This window comes from Equus asinus, chromosome 13, assembly GCF_041296235.1.
Source record: "Equus asinus isolate D_3611 breed Donkey chromosome 13, EquAss-T2T_v2, whole genome shotgun sequence".
Taxonomy (NCBI): Eukaryota; Metazoa; Chordata; class Mammalia; order Perissodactyla; family Equidae; genus Equus; species Equus asinus.
This window is the reverse complement of record NC_091802.1, coordinates 27,046,019-27,073,461: the sequence shown is the minus strand read 5'-3', so window position 1 is coordinate 27,073,461 and position 27,443 is coordinate 27,046,019. Positions and strand designations below refer to the sequence as shown.

Here is a 27,443-nt window from a genome sequence, read left to right as displayed (position 1 = left end):
AAATAGCAAAACTGATAACAAAGAATGTGAAAATGACTTATCTCCATGGAACTAAAACCCACTCCCACTTTTTGCTATTTCTCAAAACCTGAATTTTAAGTTCTAATTTATCCACTGTTATAAGTACTAATACCTTACTTAATTTACCAGTTTAAAATTTGTCTCTACCCTAGCATAATATTTATTAAAACTGCCTACAGTGCCTTTCACAGAGCAAGTTTTTAATTTTGATGAGATGTCATAGCTAAGAATTCTTTGCCTAATCAAAGGTCACAAAAACTTTCTATGTGTTCTTGTCAAAGTTTCATAGTTTTATATTTTACATTTAGGTCTATCATCCACGTTGAGTGAATTTTGGTATAAAGTGTGAGGTAGCAGACAAATTAACATTTTTGCAACTGACATCTAAACGTTCCAGCATGATTTCCTGAAGAGACTATTCTTTATCCATAGAATTCTTTATCCAGGAGCCGGGCCCATGGACCCAGGTTTCACTGGTTCGGATCCTGGGCGTGAACATGGCACTGCTCATCAGGCCATGCTGAGGTGGCGTCCCACATGCCACAACTAGAAGGACCCACAACTAAAATATACAACTATGTCCCGGGGGGCTGTGGGGAGAAGAAGAAGAAAAAAAAGATTGGCAATAGATGTTAGCTCAGGTGCTAATCTTAAAAAAAAAGAAAAAAAGAATTTTTTATCCATTGTCAACTTGCCAAAGATCAACTGCCCATATTTACATAGATCTTTCACTGGAAGTACTATTCTATTCCATCCATTTCCATATCTATACTTTCATTAATATCACACTTTCTTGATTACTGTAACTTTATAAAAATCCTGAAAACAGGTAAAGTGAGTCTTCCTTTTCTGATCTTTTTCAACATTATTTGCCTTTTCAAATATAGAATCAGCTTTTTCATATCCTCAAAAAAACCTCCTAGGATTTTTTGGGGGGATTGTATTAAGTCTACAAATCAACTTGGGGATGAAGGACATCTTTAACAACATTGAATCTTCCCAGCTACAATACAGCGTATTTCTTTTTTGAGGAAGATTAGCCCTGAGCTAACTACTGCCAGTCCTCCTCTTTTCGCTGAGGAAGACAGGCCCTGAGCTAACATCCATGCCCATCTTCCTCTACTTTACATGTGGCACGCCTACCACAGCATGGCGTGCCAAACGGTGCCATGTCTGCACCTGGGATCTGAACCGGTGAACCCCAGGCCGCTGAAGCAGAACATGCGCACTTAACCGCTGCGCCACCGGGCTGGCCTCGTGTATTCCTTGATGTATGTCTTGACTTCTTTTTTCGGTTCAGCACATAGACCGCAAATATATTTTCTTAGATCTGTTGTAAATGGTACTCTTTATTTTATTTCAATTGTCAATTTTTCCTTGCTGGTATAGAGAGATAATTGACATTTTTTATATTGACTATATATTCTGCCAGTTCTAGGAGTTTTTATGTAAATTACATGGAATGTTCTTTACACATAATCATGTAGTGTATGAACAGACATAGTGTGATTTCTTAAATTTCCAAACTACATGCCTTTTCTTTCTTTGTCTTGACTTACTACATTTGCTGAGGTGAACGGGAGTGGTGACAAGCAATACTCATGCCTTGTTCTGAGTTTTAGCAAAAGTATTTAATCTTTAAGTATGATGCTAGCTGTAGGTTTTTTTGTAAATGCCCTCTATCAAGCTAAGGATATTTCTTTCTACTCCTAATTTTTTGAAAGTCTGTATAATGAACGAATGCCGAATTTTGTCAAGCGCTTTTCTGCACCTACGAGATAATTATGTGGTTTTTCTTCTTCAGTCAATTAATATGGTGAATTTAAATAATGGATGATTATCAAATGTTGAACAAGCCTTGCATTCCTGGGATAAGCTCCTCTTGGTCAAAATCCTTTATTATACACCGAAGGATTCATTTAGCTAATATTTTATTGAAGATTTTCATGACAATAGTCCTGAGGGATATTGGTTTGTAGTTTTCTTTTCTAACAATGTGTCTGTCTGTTTTTGGTATCAGGGTAAAGCTGGTCTCATGTACATATATATTCCTCACATTCTTATATATATATTCTTATATATTGAAGAGACTGGGGGAAACTACTATTATCTCTTACTTAAATTAATGTTAGGTAGAATTTACCAGTTAAACTATGTAGGCCTCTTTAGGAAGCTTTTTAAATCTCTTTATTTTTAATTTAAATTTTGTTAACCTAAAACATAAAATTTTATTATTTTTTTAATTTGAATTTTCTTATTGGGTGAATTATTTTCTGTAACTCATGGAAATGGCCCTTATTAATATCTGTAGGGTCTTTAGTGAGGTCTACTTTTTCATTCAGGATATTGATAATTTGTGTCCTATTTTTTTTCTTGGTCAATTCACTAGATATTTTCAAGGAAACCTATTTCGGTGTTATTGATTTTCTCTTTTCGATTTCATTGATTTCTCCTACTATCTTCCTTCTGCTATTACTATCTTCTGCTACTACTTCCTTCATTCTCCTAGCGTGAGTTTTATTTGCTTTTTTTTTGAGGAAGATTAGCCCTGAGCTAATATCTGCCACCAATCCTCCTCTTTTTGCTGAGGAAGACTGGAGCTGAGCTAACATCTGTGCCTATCTTCCTCTACTTTATATGTGGGACATCTGCCACAGCATGGCTTGCCAAGCAGTGCCATGTCCGCACTCAGGATCCAAAGCAGCGAACCCTGGGCCCTCGAAGCAGAACATGCAAGTTTAACTGCTGCGCCACTGGGCCAGCCCCCTGCTTTCTTTTTTCAAGTTTCTTAAAAGTAGAGGCTTAGATTACTGTTTTAGGAACCTTCTTCTTTTGCAGAGTAAGCATATATTGGTATAAATTTCCCCATAAGCCTGCTTTAGAGGAACTCCACAAATTTTGATATGCTGCATTTTCTTCTACATTCAGTTCTAAATATTTTCTGAAGATTTCCTCTTTTACTCATGGGATATTTAAAGATATATTGTTTAGTTTCCAAATATTTGGCTATTTTCCAGGTTTTTTTTATATATTAATATCAACTTTAATTCCATTATGACAAGAAATTTGTTCAAGTTTACATCTCAGAATTTGATGTGTCTTGGTAACTGTCCCATGTATACTTGATGCGTTTTGCTGACTGTCCCATGTATACTTGCACACCTGGAGTGCTGTGTAAATGTCAGTTAATCCAAGTTCATTGATAGTGTTGCTTGGACCTTCAATATCCTTACTGATTGACTGCCTGCTTTCTTGTTGTATTACTGAGCAGAAAAGTTAAAATTTCCAAGTATAATTGTGAATATGGTTATTTTTTCTCAGTTATATAAGCTACCTAAATTTTAAACCTCCTTTTTTTAGGTTCATACAGTTTTAGGATTGTTATGACTTCTTGGTGAATTACCTCTTTTATCCTAATGTCCCATTTTATCCCTGGTATTTTCCCTGTTCTGAAATCTACTTTTTCTGTTATTGAAATCACCACTCTAACTTTGTTTTGATTGGTGCATACATAATACATACACTTCCATTCTTTTACTTTTACAATCAATATGATTGTTTTTATTACGACTTTGTTTTAGACAATAATTGGGGTCTAGTATTGGGGCTTTTTAAATCAAATCTTGCACTTTTAATTGGCCTTTGTAGTGCATTCACATTTAGTGTAACTTATTGGTAGGGCTGAACCTACATCTAACATTTTATTATTTTTTAATTATTTTTCTGATTATCTCCCTGTTTTTCTTTTCTGTTTGTTTCTCTGCCCTTGCTTCTTTCCCTTTTTGTAGATAATTCTATTATTTCTAATATCCAATTTTAATTTATCTATTGGCCTTTTGGATATCTCTCTGTTTTTATTGGTTGTTTCAGGGATTATAATACACATATCTGAATTTGTGTGTTTATATTTTGTCCAGAATTTACATTTGTTGTCTGTGGGAAGAATGGTTTATTAGCTTACCCAACTATGCCAGAAGCAGAATCACATTTTTCAACTCTTAAAGCCTGTCTTTGTTGAAAGGAAAAATATAAAAGAATATTAAGCATTTGTGGGAAGATAAGGAAGGCATTTAAATGGAAAGATGAGCGTACATTTGAGTTTGCTATTTACTTGGCTAATATAAGATACAGCTCTAGACTATACTAGATTTGAAAATACCATACTAGGGGCCGGCCTAGTGGCACAGTGGTTAAGTTCGCACATTTTGCTTTGGCAGCCCAGGGTTCGCCGGTTCAGATCCCAGCTTCGGACATAGCACCACTTGGCATGCTATGCTGTGGCAGGTGTCCCACATATAAAGTAGAGGAAGATTGGCAGCAGATGTTAGCTCAGGGCTAATCTTCCTCAAAAAAAAAAAATCCCATACTAAATGCCAGTGTCCTGGCTATTTGCAAAAGAACACATTTTAGATGATGAAAAGTGTCATTTATTAAGATCTTCAAATCTGTAACAGTTTATGTAACATTGCCTCCTACTTTGTGACTAGTTATGGTCTTGAGGTCTTTGACATACTTTATATTCTTTCCTTATTGTTGTTGTTCAAACAATAAATTTCTAAAGTTGGACATGAATGCTTTGTTATCCTTTTGTGGGCAGTATTTCTTCACTCCTCCTACTTTTTGCTGAGTTGTAGTAGGTTTGAAGTATCACAATTCCTCTACTATGTTCTCACTCTACTTTCCTACAACAAAATTATTTTCTGCACTTAACAAATAATTCAATGGAAACATCATTTTGGTAGAAAATATGATGAACTTAAATTTATAACACAAATATATTACTCACCTACTAAAGATAAACTTCACTTCTTTTAGAATCATATCAATATTTTACTCATATTGAGCATTCAAACAAAAGTCTCTATCAACCAAATCAAGACTATCATTATTTTGCATATGAATGAATCACAGATGAACACTTTGCAATATGCTCCTAGTTTTTCACATTGACGTTAATATCTTAGTTTCTGATACGGAAAACAAATTCAAATTTTTAGAGAAATAGCTCATTGAAAATTTATCCTATTATCTTCGGTTTATCGTATCTCGAAAGTTTTCTTTTTCCACTTCTCCATGCAAATGTGCCTTCTATAATCTAAAAATGAGCTTACTTTTTTTGACAAAACTTTAAAATATTTTTAAAAATTGAAAGAGTAGAGAGAAAAGGAAGAAATAGCCAGTGTAGTACTATACAATCATGTGCTTTCTTTTAATTTATAATTTCCTCTTTTGCACACATTCTGCTGGGAAAAATGACAAGGTTTTTTTTTTCTAGAAAACAAGTTAAAAAGCAGATATACATAAAAGGAAAAACTCGTACAGAGTACAAGACTGTGGCTTGAGAACTATTTATGTAGCATCAGAAGACTAAACCAGACTCTAGCCTGGCCATAAACTAAACCCACGCCCCAAATGAGGTGCCAAGCCACAAAAAGCATTTGCGTCATCTGGGAATACAAGGAAAAGAAGGACTTCTAATTATAGGGCCTGGAAGCGGAAGCCTAGAGTGATTAGCTGTTTAGACGCTGCTGTATGTTTATCTGGAAGCTTCCTCTCCCTCACTCTCAGCCTCAAGTTTGATAGATGAGCGTTAGCATTAGAGGGTAGGGACTGAAGCTGCTGATGGTACACGGCGTTCTCCAAAATCTGAGGTAGCTAGAGACTGAACATTAAGGCTTTTGCGGCCTCATAAGAACATAAGTCTTTTCAACTGGGCGTCAGCTGGTTAGCCCAAAAGGCTAAATTAAAGAGTAGCAAACTTCCACTGGGCATATGCTATAAAATCTTGGAAACATGAGTAAGTATGTCTTTTTTGCCATATCCTATTTATAACACCTACCTAATTGTACGGTTCTTTATCACGTGCATACATATGAATTGGAAGACAAATTACCAGCTATTCACACTCTCCTCCAAAAAGATATAAACACTGATATGCTAGTTCAATTAGAAATCTTTACAGAAATTAAGATTATAACAATCATAAAATAATTTTATGTTTAGGTATTAATTCTTGTGCATTTAATACTTCCCCATCAATAATAGTACAGACTGAAACTTACAAATTATTTATTTTTTAAAGTTACTAGTAAAATTTGTAAACATAAAATCAAAGAAATAGAATCCTGGATCTGACCAAAATCTTTTATGTCTTGAAATTACATACCATAACAATATCATAGCCTACTAAAGTCTGATTAATAAAATCTTTTAACTGAATGTAAATACGGGAAAACAATGGTCTCAAAGTCTCCGTACGGGCAACATCAATGTTACCACATTTCTTAAGCTGCTTAAAGATGCTGATAATCAAACTCATTACTGTATACTTCTACTTTTTTGACCCAGGATATATTAAGTTTTTGGTCAATTTATGCTCGATAACATTGTTAAAGGCATTGAAGCAAACACTATAAAATGAACAAAGGACATGATTCATTTGATCCTTTGCTAAAGTTGCATATCTTCATAACCAAGATAAATTAGAACAAAATCTCTGATATGGCTCTTACTTATCTGTCACACATGGGAAAGTCTAAAAACACCAATTGGCTTTTTAGCTCACTTATTTTATAAGTTATTATTTCCATCCTCCTGTGTTTTTAGGAGTTTGAAGTTAAATGTCCTACTGTCTTTATTTGAATAACTAATTGGATTTCTTCTTTTCATTGCCCCTCGTGAAATTTTTAGGGTTCTAAAGATGGATTTTCATATTAAATATTCTAATATTCATTATTTTCAACAGTCTATTCATCCAACAGATATAGAGGAAGTGGTACATGTCTATGTGTATTCTTATTTTTCAAAGTGGCTGAATATATTTTTTGTCAAATGCCAGAGTATTTTTTGAAACTTTATTAACCTTTATTAATGTCTAATTTATGTACAATAAATGCATTCACTTTAAATACATAGTTTGATGAGTCTGACAAGTATATACACCTATGCAATAACTACCATAATCAAGATAGAGAACATGCAAAAAAATTCCCTTGTGTCCACTTTCAGTCCATCATTCTCCCTATCGCCTGCCCTAGGCAACCACTGATTGGCTTTCTGTCATTATGCATTAATATTACCTGCTTTAGAATTTCACCTAAATGGATTCACACAATATTTTGCTAAACCTATTTGCTGCAGGTGACAGCAGTCCATTCATTTATTTATATTACTGAATAGCGTTCTACTATATGGATACAACATGACAATTTAACATATCCATTCAGCCGTTGTTTCTAGTTTTTAGCTACAGCGATTCAAACTCTTATGAAGATTCAAGTACAAGTCTCTGTGTGGATATATGTTGTTATTTCTCCTAGATGAATATTTAGGAGTGGAACTGCTCGGTCGTATGTATGTTTAACTTTATAAGAAACTACAAAAATGTTTTTCCAAGTGGCTGTATCATTTTGCTTTCCCATGAGCTCCATAATCTCATCAATATTTGGTATTGTCAGTCATTTTACATTGTAATCATGCCAGTATTTGGTGATTTCTTATGGTTTTAATATGCCATGTCCCTTGGTGACCGATGAGTGATGCTGATCAACTTTTCATGTGCTAAATGGCCATTTGCACATTTTCTTTCGTGACATGATTGTTCAAATTTTTTACCTATTTTAAACTGCTTTGTCTTTTTATCTTATATACATGTCAATCAGATATTTTCTCCCAGTGTATGGCATCTCATTTCATTTTCTTAACAGTATCTTTCCCAAGAGGTTTTTAATTTTAATGAAGATGAATTTTAAAGTTTGGTTTTGGTGTCTTATCTAAGAAATCTTTCTCTATCCCTCCTGGGTGACAATGATACAATTCTTAGATCTGTTTTTTGAGGGTTTATAGTTTTAGCTTTTAAATTAAATCTCTGATCGACTTGGAGTTAATTTTTGTGTATGGTATTAAGTGAAAGTTTATTTTTTCGCAAATAGCTACGCCAGTTGCTCCAGCACCATTTGTTGAGACAACTCTGCTGTCTCTATTGAATTACTTGGCACCTTGGTTGAAAATCAAACGACCATAAGAGTTTGATCAACTTCTGGATTCTATTCCGTCTACCTATATTTACCTAAAACCATCCTTTCTGGATTACTGTAGATTTAGAGTCAGTCAGAAATTTAGATAGTTTCAGTTTTCAAAATTTACTCATCTTTTTCAATATTGATTTGGCTATTTTAGATCCTTTGAATTACTTTTGGTTTAAACATTCACTGCTAATGAAGTTAACCATTACAGAACAAATTAACACAAAACACTTATAGGATATCAAGGGATAAAAGTGATAAAACATTTTTATGGAAGTATGGTTTTCTATCATAACTAAATGATTTTTCTTGCCATATCACATTATAACATCACAACATGGAGGGCCACTAGGATGCCAAGAATGTAAAATTTTTAGATAAAGTAAGAGAATTGGGGAGATAAAGAAGTATGGTTTGGGAAGATTAATTTGACTCATAACTTTATTCGGGAAAATAGCATATCATACAATTTCAGAATTGTGTAACTCTAAGTGCCTCAGAAACAATGTGCCTGATTTCAATTAACAGATATGATAACTGAAAACCATACACCATGAGAAATCTAAATTTAAAAGTCTAAAGATAGAGGCAGCCCTGCTGGCCCAGTGGTTAAAGTTCAGCGTGCTCTGCTTTGGCAGCCTGAGTTCATTTCCTAGTTGCAGAACCAAACCACTTGTCTGTCAGTAGCCATGCTGTGGCAGTGGCTCACACAGAAGAACTAGAAGGACTTACAGCTAGGATATACAGCCATGCACTGGGGCTTTGGAGAGGGAAAAAGGAAAAAGAAAAAAAAAAAGGAAGATGGGCAACAGATGTTAGCTTAGGGTGACTCTTTCCCTGCAAAAAAAAAGAAAAAAGTCTAAAGATAAAAGTGTTAGGTATAACACAACCAGAAGGACCTACAGCTGGAATATACAACTATGTACTGGGATGGGAGGCTTTGGGGAGAAGGAAAAAAAGAAGTTTTAGTTTGTGTTATCTAATATTATGTACCAACACAATGCTACTATCCTCAAAGAAAAATTGTATATACAGATATACACACACATAACTAGTACTAAATCAATGTCACAATCATTACTAAAAGTTTGTAATAAAATACATTTTGAATTGAAGTTAATAGGAATTTGGTAGACAGAGAGAAGGGACAAGAAAGTGAAATATCATCAACAGCAGAAGACAGGAAAGAGAAATAAAGAAGAGGATATGATACAGATCAGTCTGCTTAGAACAGATATCTTATGTATTAGGACTATAAAATATAATTTCAAAGGTAAATTTGGAAATTTAGAAATTTCCAAAGGCACAGCCATTCAATGGACTTCAGAGAGCTGTGAAATAAAACTTTTAAATTTTCTGGGTAGGGCTTATACAAGTGTGTATATATATAAAAATTCACTGAGCTATACACTTAAGATTTGCACAATGTACATTGTGTAAACTCCAGTTCAATAAAAATGAAGGTAAACAAAAACAAGAGTGAGGAAACAAGATAAAATTGCTGATTTTATATAGAGCGAATGGAGAGAGGGAAAAGACAAGATGCTAAACAGAGCAGTTAGAAAGTTAAAACCCTATCCCCACGAGAGAAAAACCCCACAATAAAACCTAAAAACACAGCAGTCAGAGAGCAATGTATAAGCAATACAGATACATGAGGGGTTAAGAAAGAGGTCAATGAGTCTCAGATGTTCAGCTTGGCCAAATGGGTGGTCAAAGCACCATGAATCATGTAGTCCACAGTGCATATCTGGAAATATAACACACTTCAATCAGGGTTCTAGCAGAGGAGATGAGAAACTATGTAACAAATAATGATTCCATGGGAGAGAAAGTTGTTCATCACTTAGTACTTTTATTTTGTGTATATTTGCAAATGTAGCAAATCTTAGCAAATTACCACGTCTCTGGAAATTAGGTTTGATTACCTATTTGAACTGTTTCAAAGGATGACTCTTTAACTATGTTTCACAAAGAGTATATAAGAAAAATTGCTGACTTACAACAAAGATTACTGAGCAAGGAGGCATTCTTTGTACAACCAAACTATATTTATATAGATAAATAAACAGCTTCTTAGCCCATCAAAAACTAGGATTTGAAAAAAAGAGACCAATAAAAACAACCAAAACCATCAAAAACTTTCCATGAAACAATCAAAGAAACAAAGAGAAAACCAAAAGATTAATTTTTTTTTTTTGAGGAAGATTAGCCCTGAGCTAACATCTGCTGCCAATCCTCCCCCTTTTTTTTGCTGAGGAAGACTGGCCCTGAGCTAACATCCGTGCCCATCTTCCTCTACTTTATATGTGGAGCACCTACCACAGCATGGCATGCCAAGCGGTGCCATGTCTGCACCCGGGATCCAAACTGGCAAACCCCAGGCTGCTGAATTGGAACACGCGAACTTAACCACTGTGCCACTGGGCCGGCCCCTAATTCATTTTCAATTAAATAATTTTATTTTCTTCTATACTGTTGGTACTTTATAGACTTTGTTAAGATTATATCATTAATTGTGAATACTAACATAGACTACTGTTTTTACATTTTTCTTTTCATCCTTCATTTCTGTACCCATTTCCCATTCCCATTCTTTCCCATCATAAGTACCCACCCTATTGAATGTAATATATGTCCTTTGAAATATATGTATGCTTGAGAAGTACTTGGATATTTGTAATAGTATTTCATAGAAATACTTCAATATTTTTCAGAGTAATGTTCAAAATATTTAATGCATGACAAGAGTAGAGACCAATCTGAATGAAGACAGTAAAACACTCCTGAAGCTGGAGAAGAGCCAGAGCATTCTAGAGGAGAGGAAAGGGAAACGGACAGCTAATACTCAAGTACTTCACTGTTTAACACCCAGGAAGGCTGTCCTGATAAACAAAAGTTTAATTCAACTTTAATTCATACTTCGCACGTATGTACTTGGTTATAGATATCTTTCTTTATCTTCTTTGAAATTTAATACTGGATTTATATGTTGTAGTTATATCTGTTACAGATAGCCACAGTTTACAGGCATTTGTTTACTTCATACCTTTACATACTATGCCAATATATACATTCACATCTTTCACTAGTTCTTTCAGTATTAACTGAGCACCTCTGGTCAATTAACTAGGAGTGCTGTGGCAGTGGTGGAGGGAAGGAGCAGGGTTGCACCATACTGATAAACACCCAGGTTCCAGGGTTCCATTAGGACTTTCAAAGGCTGTGAACATTTTTGCCTTCATAGGCCCCCTCCTCCATGAAAAAATATTTAAAATTATATTTTAGGGGTCAGCCCCATGGCATGGTGGTTAAGTTCAGTGCACTCCACTTTGGCAGCCCAGGGTTCGGATCCCAAGCACAGACCTACACCACTTATCCACAGCCATGCTGTGGCAGCAACTCACAGACAAAACAGAGGGAGATTGCCATAGATGTTAGCTCAGGGTGAATCTTCCTCAGCAAAAAAATAAATAAAATTATATTTTAAGACTACAGTTGTTGGTTTTAATGTATATTAAAGAAATCTATTAACTTAAAAGTTTATTTATTTTTTGCTTTTAAAAGGAATTAAACGTTTAGATGGGACCCTAAAAGTATTCTGGGACCTGGGCATGGTGCCTACTATACGGTAAGTCAAACCTGCAGATTTCCCTCTGACTCTCATCCAAATTTAGTGCCACAATAAAGAGGGCAAAGAGAACAAATTCTTCATGGGGTAATCCATTACATGAGTAAAACACATCATTTTACAAGGTGACAAAACAGGAGAGTAACTACAAACCTATAATGGAAACATCCCCTTCTTAGGAAAAAAAAAAAGGCAATAAACTCTTCAAGCTGCCTTTGCATTGTTAGTGATATAGTATAAGTGACTGGCAGTGATAAATCAGAAACCATCAGATGAGCTGAAAAATCTGAAGCCACACGAGGCTGCAAATCTGCGAGGCATTACAATGTTCACAAAAATCAAGACAAGGTATTTTTCTGATGACTTGCTGTGATCAATGGGAAAAACTGTAAAAAAATTTAAAATATCCAACTTAAACTTTTTTAATGATTAACCCAAAGCCACCATTGCCTTTCAATATACAGCATTTAACTAACCAGAAAAATTTCAAGTCGGTTAAAGAAGCAGTCAAGCATCCAAAGGGATACATGTTTAACCTATTTTACTAGAGACTCAACATCCATTTTCCTCTTATTAATGGATGGAAAAGTAATTTCTCTGCCAGGAAAGGGTAATTATTTAAAATGTAGATGTGTTGCACTTCACAGCTCTCAGCTACTCAGCTGGCAGAAATAGCGCCTCTGGAAAGCAGGTCAATTATTTACCAAATTAAAGACAACAGATCTGTTTTAGAAATGTCAGGTTTATTGCAGAGAATTGAGAATTTCTTCCTTATGTTTCTAATTTCCAATTAAATTAATAATGCCAATCTAGCGTACTTAGTTACACAAATACGACGTAGTTTCCACAAGATATTTTTAATAAATATCTATTACATATTTCAGTCTTAATTATATGTGCCGTGTGTCTTAATATAATATAATTTCCCATCACAGATCACTCTCGCGATTCAGGGAGGGACACAATTCTTATTCAAACCACAAATTAGAAATAAGTTGGTTTTATCCAACAAGTGACTAATTACATTGAATTAATGCCTTATCCCTGCCCTGACATAGTTTTTCCATGATTATAATGATAGGTAAAAAAATGAATTAATGTAATTATTCAACATATACTTATTCACTATCAACTATGTGAAAATTACCAGGCTAACACCTGTGGACAAAATAAAAGCTTACCTCTAGCAGAAAACAGGTTGAAGGGATACTCTTGATGGGTATAAATAAATTAAAAGCTAGAATGAGGGAAGTTAATAATAATGAAAACAACAACAGCTAATATTTATGGAGGTCTTGCTATGTTTTAGGCATCGTTTTAAATACCATCATTAGCGCTCATTTTATTGATGAGGAAACTGAAGTACTGGGAGTGATCCAAGCTGACTAAGTAACTTGCCCAATGAAGAGGAGCGGACAAGACACTTTATACAGGGTCAGCTAAGTCTTCCCAAAATGATATCCAAGATGGGACTCAAGAGATAAATAAGAGTTGGCCAGTAAAAGAGGATTCCAGGTAGAAGGAAAATGATGTTAACATGTTTAAGCAGCTGAAAAATATCTACTATGGCTAGATGTTGGAGGGAAAATGCAGTTCAGTTCGAAGCAGTAAACCTGTGCTAAGTTGTAATACTTTTGGACAATATACTCAGAGCAAAAAGGAAGCTGTAGAAAGATGGAAGTATCATTAACATTTAACATTCCTTACAAAATATTTGAGTATCTTAAAATGGAAAAAACACATGGATTAAGTATGATACAACATACATAGTTAAACAGAATAACCTAGAATTGGGCTGTGATCAAATAAGATTTTTTAAAAACTAAGAGTAACTGAATGATTCTCATATGTGTTGTTATGGATTTAATGTGTAACCCCTAAATTCCCATGTGGAAACTCTAAAAACCCAGTGTGGCTATATTTGGAGATGGGGTTTAAATGAGGTCATAAGCGTGGGGCTCTGATCTGATAGGGTTAGTGTCTTTATTAGAAAAAAGACCACAGAGCTCGCTCTCTCTCGCTCTCTCTTCTTTCTCTCTCTCACACACACATGTGAGGATACATCGAGAAGGTAGCCATTTTTGCTAGCCATGAAGAAAGACTTCACTAGAATCCAAATCAGCTATAATCTTGATCTTGGACCTCTAACATCTGTGTCTGTGAGAAAATAAATATCTATTGCTTAAGCCACCAAAGCCCATGGTATTTTGTTAAAGCAGCCCAACCTGACCAATACATGTCCACAGGTTATTGTCTAAACCTAGTGTCCTAGAGAACATCTTACATGTTCAAATGACCAAGAAAGACGCTTTTGGGGTCAAATTTGTAAAAGCCCAAGAGGCTGTTGTTCTTGCCCTGTAACAAAAACAAACCAATAAACAACAAAATCAAAGTTTTTAAAAAGTCTACTTGAAAATTCAATACAAAAAAACCTAAATAAAAGTATGGGCTCTCGTCTCAAGCAGAACAGCAGGAAGAAGATAGGAAGGTCACAGCAACCTTGGAGAAACTTGCAATGGCTCCATCTGAACTGACACCACAGATGAGAACACTGACCCCCTAAAATGCAAATGTGTGCCCAACTTAATCAAGAGGATCGAGATTAATAATGCCAAAAGCTGTGAACAAAGAAAGAGAGCTGACATTTGCTGAAAGAAAAAATAACTGTCAAACTAAACTATCAAATCTAGTTGAAGTATTCTTCAAAATTATGGGCAAAATACAGGTATTCCCACACAGAAAGAAGCTTAAAGAAGTCATCTTCATCAAGCTCCAGGAAACATCCCAAAAAACTATGTTACTTTACTGAGAAAAGTACAAAAGGAATTCAAAGGAAGAAGGATAGCATTTTGAAAAAATGAAGTAGCAATTGGATATCCACAGGCCAAAAAAAAACAGCCATGACCTAAAACTGATGTTATATAAAAACTAACACAAAATGGATCATAGATTTAAATATAAAATGCAAAACTAGAACACTCTTAGAAAATTACATAGGAAAAAGCTTCAGGCCCCAGATTAGGAAGCATTTGATAGGCATGAACACAAAAACACAACTGATAAAGGAAGAACAAATTGGATTTGACAAAAAATGAAAATTTTGCTCTGCAAAAGAACCTGTTAAAAAGATAAACTTCTCACTGGGAAAAAAGATTTCCAAGTCACATATCTTAAAGAGGACCTATAACTAGTATATATAAAATAAAATATGGGGGCCAGCCCCATGGTCAACTGGTTAAAGTTTTGTGTGCTCCACTTCCGCAGCCTAGGTTCATGGGTTTGGATCCTGGGTGCAGACCTACTCCACTCATCAGCCATGCTGTGGAGGCATCCCACATATAAAAAACAGAGGAAGATTGGCACAGATGTTAGCTCACAGCTAATCTTCCTCAAGCAAAAAAAAAGAAAGAGGAAGACTGGCAATGGATGTTAGCTCAGGGTGAATCTTCCTCACTTAAAAAATTTTTTTTAATTTAAAAATTACAACAGCCTCTTGGGCTTTTACAAATTTGACCCCAAAAGCGTCTTTGTTGGTCATTTGAGCATGTAAGATGTTCTCTAGGACACTAGGTTTAGACGATAACCTGTGGACATGTATTGGTCAGCTTGGGCTGCCTTAACAAAATACCATGGGCTTTGGTGGCTTAAGCAATAGATATTTATTTTCTCACAGACACAGATGTTAGAGGTCCAAGATCAAGATTTAATTTGAAATTTAATTTCATTTAATTTAAAAATTTTTTAAATTAAAAATGGTGAGAATACCAAATGCTGGCAAGGATGCAGAGAAACCAAGTCTAGAGGATTAAAGGAAAGTATGAGAACAATGTCTCTAACCAAGTAGAGGATGTCAATAAAGAGATAACATTATAAAAAGGAAACAAACAAATTCTGGAGGTAAAAAGTATAATAACTGAAATGAAAATTTCACTAGAGGGGGTCAAATAGAAGATTTGAACTGGCAGAAGAAATCAACTGAGATAATCCAGCTTTCGATAAAAAGAATGAAGAAAAATGAATAGAGCCTCTGAGACCTGTGGGATACTATCAAGGAGATGAATCTACAAGTAATGGTGGGGGAGTCCTGGAAAGACAGAAGAGGGAAAAAGAGGCAGAAGAATGTTTAAAGAAATACTGACTAAAAGGCAAAAATTTGATGAAAAACATTTAGGGCAGTGAAACTATTCTGTTATGATACTACAATGGCAGAGACATGTCAATATTAATTTGTCAAAACCCATAGAATGCATAACACCAAGAGTGAACCCTAATGTAAACTCTGAACTTTGGTTGATAATTATGTGTCTACATAGGTTCATTGACTGTAACAAAAACCACCAGCATGGTGTGAAATGTCCACAGTGTGGGAGATTGTGTGTGTGTGTGTGTGTGTTGGGGGGGGAGTATATGAGAGTGCTCTCCACTTTCCACTCAATTTTGCTGTGAACCTAAAACTGGTCTAAAAAAATACAGTTTATTAATTTAAAAAAAAGTTTCCTTGAAAACGTTACTCATTGTGTGTCTAAACAATTGAAAGCAACAAACTTACACCACCCATACTGCCTCAGCCCAGATCTAAGCATGGAGACCTCTCTGGCACTTCTAACTAAATCATAAATGTTGCCATTAAAATAATTTGTTTTAATTCGGGACTCAGAGTCACAGCTAATAAACTAGAATGGCAAGGAGAAATTCAAAAACAAACTGAATGCAGCTGCTGAACTCGAAGCTCCCCAATTCTATTTAATGGCATCCGTTTCTTTTGTGAATAGGTCCCACACAAGATCGATTGCACACCACCCAAACAACCGACATTTTCGCCTTCATTCACTTTGCAGTGTTATTCCACCATGTACATTTTACAATGTTTCTAAAATTTCTCAGGAGGTAAACAACAGGTCTGGTTTATTGTTGAATTTTGATGTCCAGGACATTTTGATAACTCCGTTGTCTAAAAACATCTCTTTTAAAAGAAAAGACTGAGAAATTTATTTATGTTCTTGAGTATAACAGTGATATGTAAAGGTAAACAGGTTAGAGAAAACTCAGGTTTAACAACAAAAAACATGATCAACTTTTTCTGTATGTTTTGTTTTGCTAATTTTTTTAAATGAACTTTCCTAAACTTGTAAATAATATTCCAACAAGCACTATTGTTATTGCTGGCCACACTACATACCAAAAAGAGAATTATCAGAGAGAGTTAAAATAGTTAAAACTTACTGATATAAATAAATTGAGAAATATGTATGGATACATGTCAAGAAAAACTGGAGGGTGTTATTGGAGGATATACAAGTTATATTTTGAAGAAGGCCAATTTAAATTTAAAAATCATAAGCACTATCTAAGGCTGACTTAAATTACATATCATTGTATAAAATACCAATTAATAAAAGTTCAGAAGCTGACAAAATAAGTCAGCCAGAGAGCAAAAACCTGCTACATTTTACAACATATAGAGGCCATAAACAAAGATTGATAGAAAATACATCATTTGATCTCCCCAAAATATTTTTTTATAATATAACATAGATAATTTAAAAAAAAAAAACTATTACGGTATCCATGCATTTACAAATGGCAATGCAGCCTCTTACCTCAAAAATTCCATATATATATATGTATGTCTCAATCCAAGAGTTAGAGTAAAACAAGAAATACGAAACAGAAACTAGACAAGCAAAATAAAATGTCACCTAATGACAGGAGCTGAATAATAGCTAGCAGCCACAGCTGAGCCCAATGCCTTTCTCTGTGAAGCTGTTCAGCTGCTAACCAGCTAAAAAAAAAAAAAGACTTTCAAATCATTGAGAACTGAATATTTTATATATACACTTGCTCATATTCCAGCAATAACAGTCATATTCTGAAAAGCAAAAATACTCAGAGCTGAAGAGGAAATAACTAAGATGAAATGTAAGCAATTGCACGAAATCTGTCTATCAGCTTCTGTAAAAGATTCTGCAAACCAGTTTTGTGAATGGTTGCTGAGTTATGAACCCCTCATTTAATTCAAATATTTAACCGGGTACAAAGCGTTTATAAAATGCTGCAGAAAAGATAACACATTGAGAAATATATCTGCCACACAGTAAACTGACGAGTCCACAGCATAGACTCTGCTTCACAGTCTATGTCAAAGGTGCCATATTTTCCTTGCCTCATTCATTCAACTAACATTGATTTATACACCAGGCGCTAAATCATTACCTCCTAGCCAATCATCTATCAGGTTCCAGTTTAGAACTGACTTCCTTTTAAACAACTTTCCTCAATAGTCAAAGACTACTATTCACCTCCTAGCCCTCGGTCCTTACTCCACAAAGGATTTTCCTTCCTTCCTTGTTTGTTTGTTTGTTGAGGAAGATTAGCCCTGAGCTAATATCCACTGTCAATCCTCCTCCTTTTACTGAGGAAGACCAGCCCTGACCTAATGACCATGCCCATCCTCCTCTACTTTATGTGGGACACCCACCACTTCATGGCTTGCCAAGGGGTGCATAGGTTCAAACCTGGGATCTGAACCAGCGAACTCGAGGCCACCAAAGTGAAACATGAGAACTGAACAGCATGCTGTGCTACTGGGCAGGCCCCATTTCCTTCCTGGTTTTAAGTCCCTATCTCACAACATGAGTAGGGTGTATCTTTTCTTAACTGAATCACAAAGACTGAATTAGGCAATGTGAATGGAGTCACCAGTGAGAAAGCAAGCTTCCAATGTGTTTAGTTGAAACAAGTGAAATCATTCCAAGTATCAACCTTTTTGATAACAGGCTCTTAAAACATTTTAATGCCATGAATCTTTTTCGCAATATAGTGAAGTCAAGGAACCTCTTTTGCAGAATAATATTTTTTGAAAGACAAAATAAAATACTAGGATTTTAAAAATTGATATACTCTCTAAATTCTATCCATGGACCTCTCAGATCTTGCACCCAGGTTAAGAAGTCTTGTCTTAGATTCAAGAAGAAATGCAACAGACTCTAAAACTCATAAAATAGTTATAAAATGATCTTCCCTCCAAGAAATTAAAAGATTCAATGTGATTTTGAATTAAGAATACGACAGTAGAAGGAAGCCAGCCCAGTGGCACGGTAGTTAAGTTCACATGTTCTGCTTTGGCGGCCCAGGTTTCGCCAGTTTGGATCCCGGGTGCAGACCTATGCACAGCTTGTCAAACCATGCTGTGGTAGGTGTCCCACACATAAAGTAGAGGAAGATGGGCACAGATGTTAGCTCAGGGCCAGTCTTCCTCAGCAAAAAAGAGGAGGATTATCAGCAGATGTTAGCTCAGGACTAATCTTCCTCAAAAAAAAAAAATACGACAGTAGAAGAAATGTCAATTTATATGTATTATATGTATTAAAATGTTACATACACACCAAAGGAATGATCCATGAAATAAATAATTGGTAAGTTGGGCTTCATTAAAATTAAATATTTCTGATCTGAATTTAGAAACACATTCAAGAGAATGAGAAGACCAGCCACAAATGGGGAGAAAATATTTACAAAACACATATCTGATACAGGGCTGTTATCCAAAATATACAAACAACTCTTAAAACTCAACAATAAAAAAAATGAACAAACCAATTAAAAAATGTACAAAAGAAAAAAAATGGAGAATAGATCTGAACAGACACCTAAGCAAAGAAGACATACAGATAGGAAATAAACTATGGTATGTCCATATGATGGACTATTATTCAGCGTTAAAAAGAAATGAGCAATCAAAGCATGAAAAGACATGGAGGAGCCTTAAATGCTGATTAATAAGTGAAAGAAGCCAATCTGAAATGGCCACATTCCCTAAGATTCCAACTATATGACACTCTGCAAAAACTGAGAGTATGAAAACAGTAAAAAGACCGGTGATTGTCAGGAGGTGAGAGAGGAAGGAATGAACAGGCAGAGCGAAAGGGATTTTTAGGACAGTAAAACTGCTCTGTATAGAACTATAATGGTAGATATATGTCATTATATATTTGTCAAAACCCACAGAATGGACAGCACCAAGAATGAACTCTAATGTAAACCGGAACTCAGAGGTTAGCTAGGGAAACAAATATTTAAAGAAATGATTACTGCATCGAGTTATACAACTAGTGCTCTAGGGACACAAAAAAGTAGGTATAAATATAAATATAAAAACACAAATTTGGGAGTTTAAAAAGAAATCAAATGGCCAATGTAAATGAAAATTATGAAACCATAGACAACGACGGTTCTCTAGAACTAACTGCTAGACAGTGGCAGAAAAAAATGCACCATTCTTCAAGTTATACAATATGTTCTTATTACAATGGAAAGTCACAGACAGGAAAAGATACAGCTTCCAAGGTCTGAAGCACTAGTTCTAACTATGGCAATATGAAATATACATTAATACAAAGGAAATCTGACCATAACAGATGGACTATCAAAGTGAGTCATACTGGTTACTCCAAGTGAAGCACTGCAAGTGACATAACTTCCAGACTGTTTCTTCAAATTTAACTTAATTCCCACAACATGAAAGCATTTCAGTAAATTTTCGTTTTCATTAATTAAATCAATCCTACTGATCAACAGCTGCTACAAAAACCTTCCTCTCTATCAAAAAATGACTAATTAAGATATTAGAAGGAAGATTATTCAAAGTATACTCTATATTATCCTCTTACCATCATTCTTTATTTGAAAAGATGGAAAAAAGATGGGTCTTTCCATCAGTTTTAACTAATAGGATCATTTCTGAAGAATAAGATAAAAATGGCCGTCTCTTCAGACCCATCAACCAAAGGGATTAGATCTGAAAAGACTGTAAGTTTATGAAGACTATTTCAACTCTAAAAGCAAAAGAGCAATTTTATCTTTTATTTAGAAACAAAGTATTTTTAAAAGAACTCCATTGGAGTGGAAGTCGACTACTGGAAGTATTAAATCAATTCCTAATTACGAAAATTGGTAGTTAGAGAGAGAGAATTAAGCATTTATCCTGCCTTCTACATATAGAAGAACGGTGGCTCAGTCCTGGCTGATGAGAGAAAACTGTTTTTATAGAAAAAAAGCAGTTAATCAATGCAGACAACATAGAATTAGAAAAACCATCATTATGTAACCATCAGCATAACAAAACTATTAAGTGAAAATGTGTTTCAGGGGCCGGCCTTGTGGCCAAGTGGTTAAGTTCCCATTCTCCACTTCGCAGGCCCAGGGTTTCTCCAGTTCGGATCCTGGGTGTAGACATGGCACCGCTCATCAGGCCATGCTGAGGCAGCGTCCCACATGCCACAACTAGAAGGACCCACAACTAAAATATACAACTATGTACTGGGGGGACTTGGTGAGAAAAAGAAAAAAAAAAAAAGTTTCAGAAATGAGGCCAAAATAACACTCTTCAGATTACTTGCAAATCTCCACAAGAAAAATCTACTTCCAATATGTAGTCATTTGATGGATCACTAATTTATCCAGGTGATCAAACATAGTATCATAAATTGTAAGACCACCTGATACGATATGTCTTCTGCTGGGATGAAATGATGTAGACAGTAATACCTATGAAGTCAAAAAAAAGAATCCAAGGCAGGCCCTGTGACCCAATGGTTAAGTTCTTGCATTGCACTTCGGTAGCCCAGGCTTTCACCAGTTCGGACCCTGGGTGCGGACCTGGCACCACTCATCAGGCCATGCTGAGGCGGCATCCCACACACCACAACTAGAAGGACCTACAACTAGAATATACAACTATGTACTGGGGACTTTGGGGAAGAAGAAGAAAAAGGGGAAAAAAAAGAAAAAAAAGGGAAGATTGGCAACAGACGATAGCTCAGGAGTCTATCTTTAAAAAAGAAAAAAATCCTTACCTGAATGTATTCAAAACTGCTTTAGGGAATAAAGAAAAACATTACCATGATGAAAAATACGATAAATGCAAAATTTGGATAAGATATGATAAATGCAAAATTTGGATAAGATACCTGGTCTGGACACTGCAAAAAAGAAAAGTTGGAAGTAATAAACTGGATTAAAAGGAACTAAAGAGACATAGCAAAATGTAACAAGGAAATTTTAATTACATCTTGCTTTGGAGCAGTCAGAACACATTTTTGAGACGATTGGGAAATTTTAAATTATGGCTTGGATATTAGATAATATAATGTGTTCATTTTATGAACTACAATATACTATTTGGTAATGTGTTCATTTTATGAACTACAATATACTATTTGGTTATGTAGGTAAAGGTCCTTATTCTTAGGAAATGCATGGTTAATCTGTAGTGGGTGAAATGTCATCACATATGGAACTCACATTCAAATGTTTCAATCTTTTGATTTTCTTTGTCTTCTTCTTCTCCCTGAAGCCCCTAGCACATAGTTGTATATTCTAGCTGTAGGTCCTTCTGGCTGTGCTACGTGGGATGTCACCTCAGCATGGCTTGATGAGCAGCGCCATGTCCACGCCCAGGATCCAAACCAGTGAAACCCTGGGCCACCAAAGCGGAGTACGCAAACTTAACCACCCAGACACAGGGCTGGCCTCCTATCTTTTAAATCTATTTTTATGTTTGAAACTTTTCATAATAAAAAGTTTAGAGAAAAAATGAAAAGTAATAGGGCATTCCACATTGTTATAACATCTCTCTTTGTTAAATGTCTTAAAAACAACCAGAAAAACAAAAACCGCCACAAAAAAAGGAGAAAAATACAAGTAAACTAATTTATGAAATGTTACAAAGTTAAAAAGAAATGAAGTTACAAACAAAATGGCATTCCCTTACATTAATATGCAGTTTAGAATACTGAAATTCTTGGCTCAATTACAATACAGAAATTAATGCAACTCAACAGCACTGTTTACCTACTGCTGCTATTCAATCACCACTTTTTTGAGAGTAAAACTAATATTTAGAGGGTTTCTGGATTTGTATTATAAATTCATTCATTCAACAACCACTTACTGAAGACTACTTTTGTGATATACACTAACACATATTAAAAGGGTCAGATTCCATATTTCTTATTATCCATTTCCAAAAAGATCAGTTGGAAAACCCATTATATAAACGGCAAAAAGAAAAACAAAAAGGACGTACCACTTGTATTAAAAGCCATACAACACACTGGTTTTTCATGAGCAGGGAAGTGGGCCACGATACCATCACTGTCAGAATCCTCGCTCAGAAGCACCTTTACAAAAAGAAAGAGGGCAAACGGAAGTTAATCTTGACTCACCAATTACTGAGCGTGAAGATACACACAGCTACACCACAATATTCCTGATAAATAACATGCTTCCACTCTATTGGAAGATAACTCTCGTCAGTACAAGGTGAGAATGCCACGTTAGGAATGAGGAAACGACATATACATGCCCCCAGCAGATCAATCATACAAACTCTAAAAAGAGTTGGTTGACTTGACTGTAGATGACAGAGATGATAATTTCTTGAAGCATAGATTCAGGAGGGAAAAATAACACAAAATCAGCTTTGTAGAACTTTATCCAAGGACAAGAACATACAGTTCTTATTGTGTTACGGCCTGCTGGAAAATTCTTGCCCATGATTGGAATAGAACAGGAGAAAACAACATAAGTTAAATACAAATAAACAGCCATATATTAGAGGAATTACTCATAAAATTTTTATTTACAGTACAAAAGTTGTGGTCTTTAACTTCTAGTTTTTAGATGGACACATGACTTATTTGAAAATATTACCAAGTCATAAAAGCAGAAATACATTAGAACAGATAGTTTTGTATCTCTAACTTATTCCCCTTCATTTTCTTATAAGCATATTGAAATACAGTTTACATTCCATACAATTTTCGCACTGTGAGTGTACTGTTCAATGATTCTTCGGGGAAAAAAAGTTTTAAATTAACATGTATTTATTTTACAAAGCAAGTAATTAACTCAAGAAACCAAAAAGTTTTACACACATAATGTTCCAAACCTACTATATCAATATTGGATCATGATATTCAGAGATAACGAATTTAATCTGAAGTAACCCAGGAAGTAGTTCTACATGGGCAATGTGAATCTTGATTTTAGTGTGAAAAGCTTTACAGAGGTATAATTTACATACCATAAAAGTCACCTATTTTATGTTTACAATTCAATGATTTTATATAGTACTACAATCATTACAACAATTCATTATACAGAAACGTCTGATTTGTCATCCTTTCCTATCTTAATGCTTTAATTTTCTTGCCTTATTGCTCTGGCAAGAACTGTAATTCAGTCAAGTTATAGATTTAGCGATTTTCTTCTGTGTAGATCTATTTTTTATTACCATCTCAACCATATTTACTTGCTCAGTTCAGTATCGTTAAGTATATTCACATTGATGTGTAACAGATTTCTAGAACTTTTTCATCTTCAACATTGAAACTCTACACCCACTAAACATTCATTCTTCCTCTCCCTTACCCCCAGCCCCTTCTACTGTTTCTATGATTTTGACTACTTAGATAGTGAAAATAAGTGGAAGAATACAGTATTTGTCATTTTCTGACTGACTTATTTCCCTCAGCACAATGTCTTCAAGGTTCATCCATGTTGTAACATGTGACAAGATTTCCTCATTTTTTAAGTCTATATAATATTATTACATTGTATGTATATAACACATTTTTCTTTTATCCATTCATCTAGTGATGGACATTTGGATTGCTTCCCCTCCAGGCTGTTGTCAATAATGCTGCAATGAACATGGATATGTAAATATCTCTTCAAGATTCTGCTTTGAAATCTTTTGCATATAAACCTAGAAGTGGAATTGTTAGATCATATGGCAATCCTATTTTTAATTTTTTGAGGAACTTTCATACTGGTTTCCATAATGGGTGCATCATTTTACATTCCCACTAAACAGATCACAAGGGTTCCCACTTCTCTACATCATCAACAACACTTATTATTTTTTGTTCTTTTGATAGTGGTCATCTTGATAGGTGGGAGGTGGTATCTCATTGTGGTTTTGATTTGCAATTCCCTAATGATCAGCAATACTAGGCATCTTTTTATATGCTTATTGGCCATCTCTATATCTTCTTTGGAGAAATGTCTATTCAAGTCCTACGCCCATTTGTTAATTGGGTTATTTCGTTGTTGTTGAGTTGTAGAAGTTCCTTATATATAGTATATATTAACTCATTATCAGATATATTATTTACAATTATTTTCTCCCACTCTATCGGTTGCCTTTTCACTCTGCTGATGGTTTCCTTCAATGTGCAGAAGTTTTTAAGTTTGATGCAGCTCTACTACTCTATTTTTTATTTTGTTCCCTGTGCTTTTGGCATTATATCCAAGAAATCATTGCCCAATCCAATGTCCTGAAGTTTTTCTTCTAGGAGTTTACTAGTTTTAGGTCTTATGGTTAGGTCTATAATACCTTTGAGTTAATTTTTATATATGGAGAAAGGTAGGGGTCAGTTTCATCCTTCAGCATGTGGCTGTCCAGTTTTCCCAAAATGCTATTCGTTGAAGAGACTGTCCTTACCCCATTGCATAGTTTTGGCACACTTGTCGAAAATCTTTCAGACTTATATGCATGGGTTTATTCCTGTACTCTCTATTCTGTTCCATTGATCTACATATTTATGCCCATCATCTTAAGTACCATTGCTTTGTAGTATGTTTTGAAATCAGGAAGTGTAAGGGTTCCAACCATGTGCTTTTTCAAGATTGTTTTGGCTTTTCAGGGTTCCTTCAGATTCCATAGGAATTTTAGGATGGTTTTTCTGTTTTCTATTTCTGCAAAAAATGCCATTGGGATTTTGATAGGGATTGCATTTAATACATACATCACTTTGAGTGATATGGCTATTTTAACAACATTAAGTCTTAAAATACGGCATGAGAGGGACCTGTCCAGTGGTGCAGTGGTTAAGTTGGCACGTTCCACCTCAGTGATCCAGGGTTTGCGGGCTCAGATACTGGGTGTGGACCTACATACTGCTTATCAAGCCATGCTGTGGCAGGCGTCCCATATATAACACAGAGGAAGATGGGCATGAATGTTAGCTCAGGACCAATCTTCTTCAGTAGGAAAAAAAAAAAAAAAAAGAGGAAGATTGGCAGCAAATGTTAGTTCAGAGCTAATCTTCCCCCTCAAAGAAAAAAACCCAGCATGAGACATCTTTCCATTTATCTGTACCTTCTTTGACTTCCTTTAGCAATGTTTTATAGTTTTCAGTGTATAAGTCTTTCACCTCCTTGGCTAAATTTACTCCTAAAAGTTCATTTTATTAAAAGACAACAAAATTGACAAATCCTTAATTAGACTAACAAAAAAAGAGAGAACTCAAATAGCTAAAATTAGAAATGAAAGAGGAGATATCATAATCAATATCACAAAAATAAAAAGAATTATAAGATACTTTTATGAACAATTACACACCAAAAAATTTGAAAACCCAGAAGAAACGGATGAGTTCCAAGAAACATATAACCTACCAAGACTGAATCATTCAGAAATAAAAAATCTGAACAGCCCTATAACTAATGAGGATATTAAAGCAGTAATCAAAAACTTTGCAACTAAGAAAACCCAAAGACAAGATGGCTTTTCTGGAGAATTTTACCAAATATTTAAGGAATTAACACCAACCCTCAAAATTCTCCAAATAACCAAAGAAAAGGGAACCTTTCCAAATTCATTTTATGAGGCCTTCATTGCCCTGATACCAAAACCAGAAAAAGACAAAAAGAAAACTATAGATCAATATTCCTGATAAATATTGATACAAAAATCCAAAACAGAATAGGAGGAAACCAAATTCAACAGCACCTTAAAAGGTCATATACCATGAACAAGTGAGATTTATACTTGGAACGTAAGGATGGTTCAACATACAAAGATCAGTTAATGTAGTACACACATTAACAAACTGAAGGACAAAAACCACATGATAAATCAACGCAGAAAAAGCATTTGACAACACTCAACCACTAAGTCATATACACAAAGTCCAAAGCTAACATAAAATGCAATGGCGAAAGACTGAAAGCTTGTCTCTAGGATCAGTAAGAAGGCAAGGATGCCCGCTCTCAGCACTACTATCAACATAGCACTAGAAAGTCTAGGCAAAGCATCTACACACACAAAAAAGAATAAAAGGCATAGAAATTGGAAAAGAACCAAAATTCCCTACATTCACAGATAACATGATCTTATAGAAGACCCTAAAGATTCCACACACACAAAAACTGTTAGAACTAATAAATGAATTCATCAAAGTTGCAGGGTACAAAGTCAACACTCAAAAATCAGTTTGTTTCTATACACTAACAATGACCAATCCAAAAAGGAAATTAAGAAAACAATCCTATTTGCTATACCATCAGATTTATCAATTTTGTTAATCTTTTCAAAAAACCAATCTATTGTACACAGAATTCGAAATATGATGTACATTCGGAAAAAAAACCAATTTAGGATTTTTCCCAATATTTCACTGTTTGCCATTTTGTCGAATTCCGTTCATATTTTTCTTATTTACTTTATTTGTCTTGTTTTGGTTATAATTTTCTCTTCTTTTTCTAATCTCTTAGGGGCAAAGCTATTACTAATTTGAGACCACTTTTCTTCCCTACTATAAGCATTTAAAGCTATAAATTTCCCTCAATGCAATACTATAACTGTACTTCACAAATTATATGTTCTATTTTTATTTTCATTCCATTCAAAATATTTTCTAATTTCCTAAGATTCTTTCTCTGACCCATGAGTTATTTACAAATGTGTTGTTTTATTTCCA

General features: G+C 34.8%; 1 protein-coding gene across 20 annotated transcripts in view; it reads right to left on the bottom strand.

Annotated features, from left to right (window-relative positions):
* BCAS3 (BCAS3 microtubule associated cell migration factor) overlaps positions 1-27,443 on the bottom strand; it is a 569,848-nt gene that overhangs the window by 359,501 nt on the left and 182,904 nt on the right. For all 20 annotated transcript variants that reach the window (XR_011493725.1, XR_011493724.1, XM_014856948.3 and 17 more), the window contains exon 13: positions 22,763-22,856. Coding sequence is in view for 18 of the 20 variants with exons in the window: in XM_014856948.3 (XP_014712434.1) it covers positions 22,763-22,856 (94 nt within the window). In the remaining 2 variants the exon portion in view is untranslated. The remainder of the gene's footprint in view (positions 1-22,762; positions 22,857-27,443) is intronic.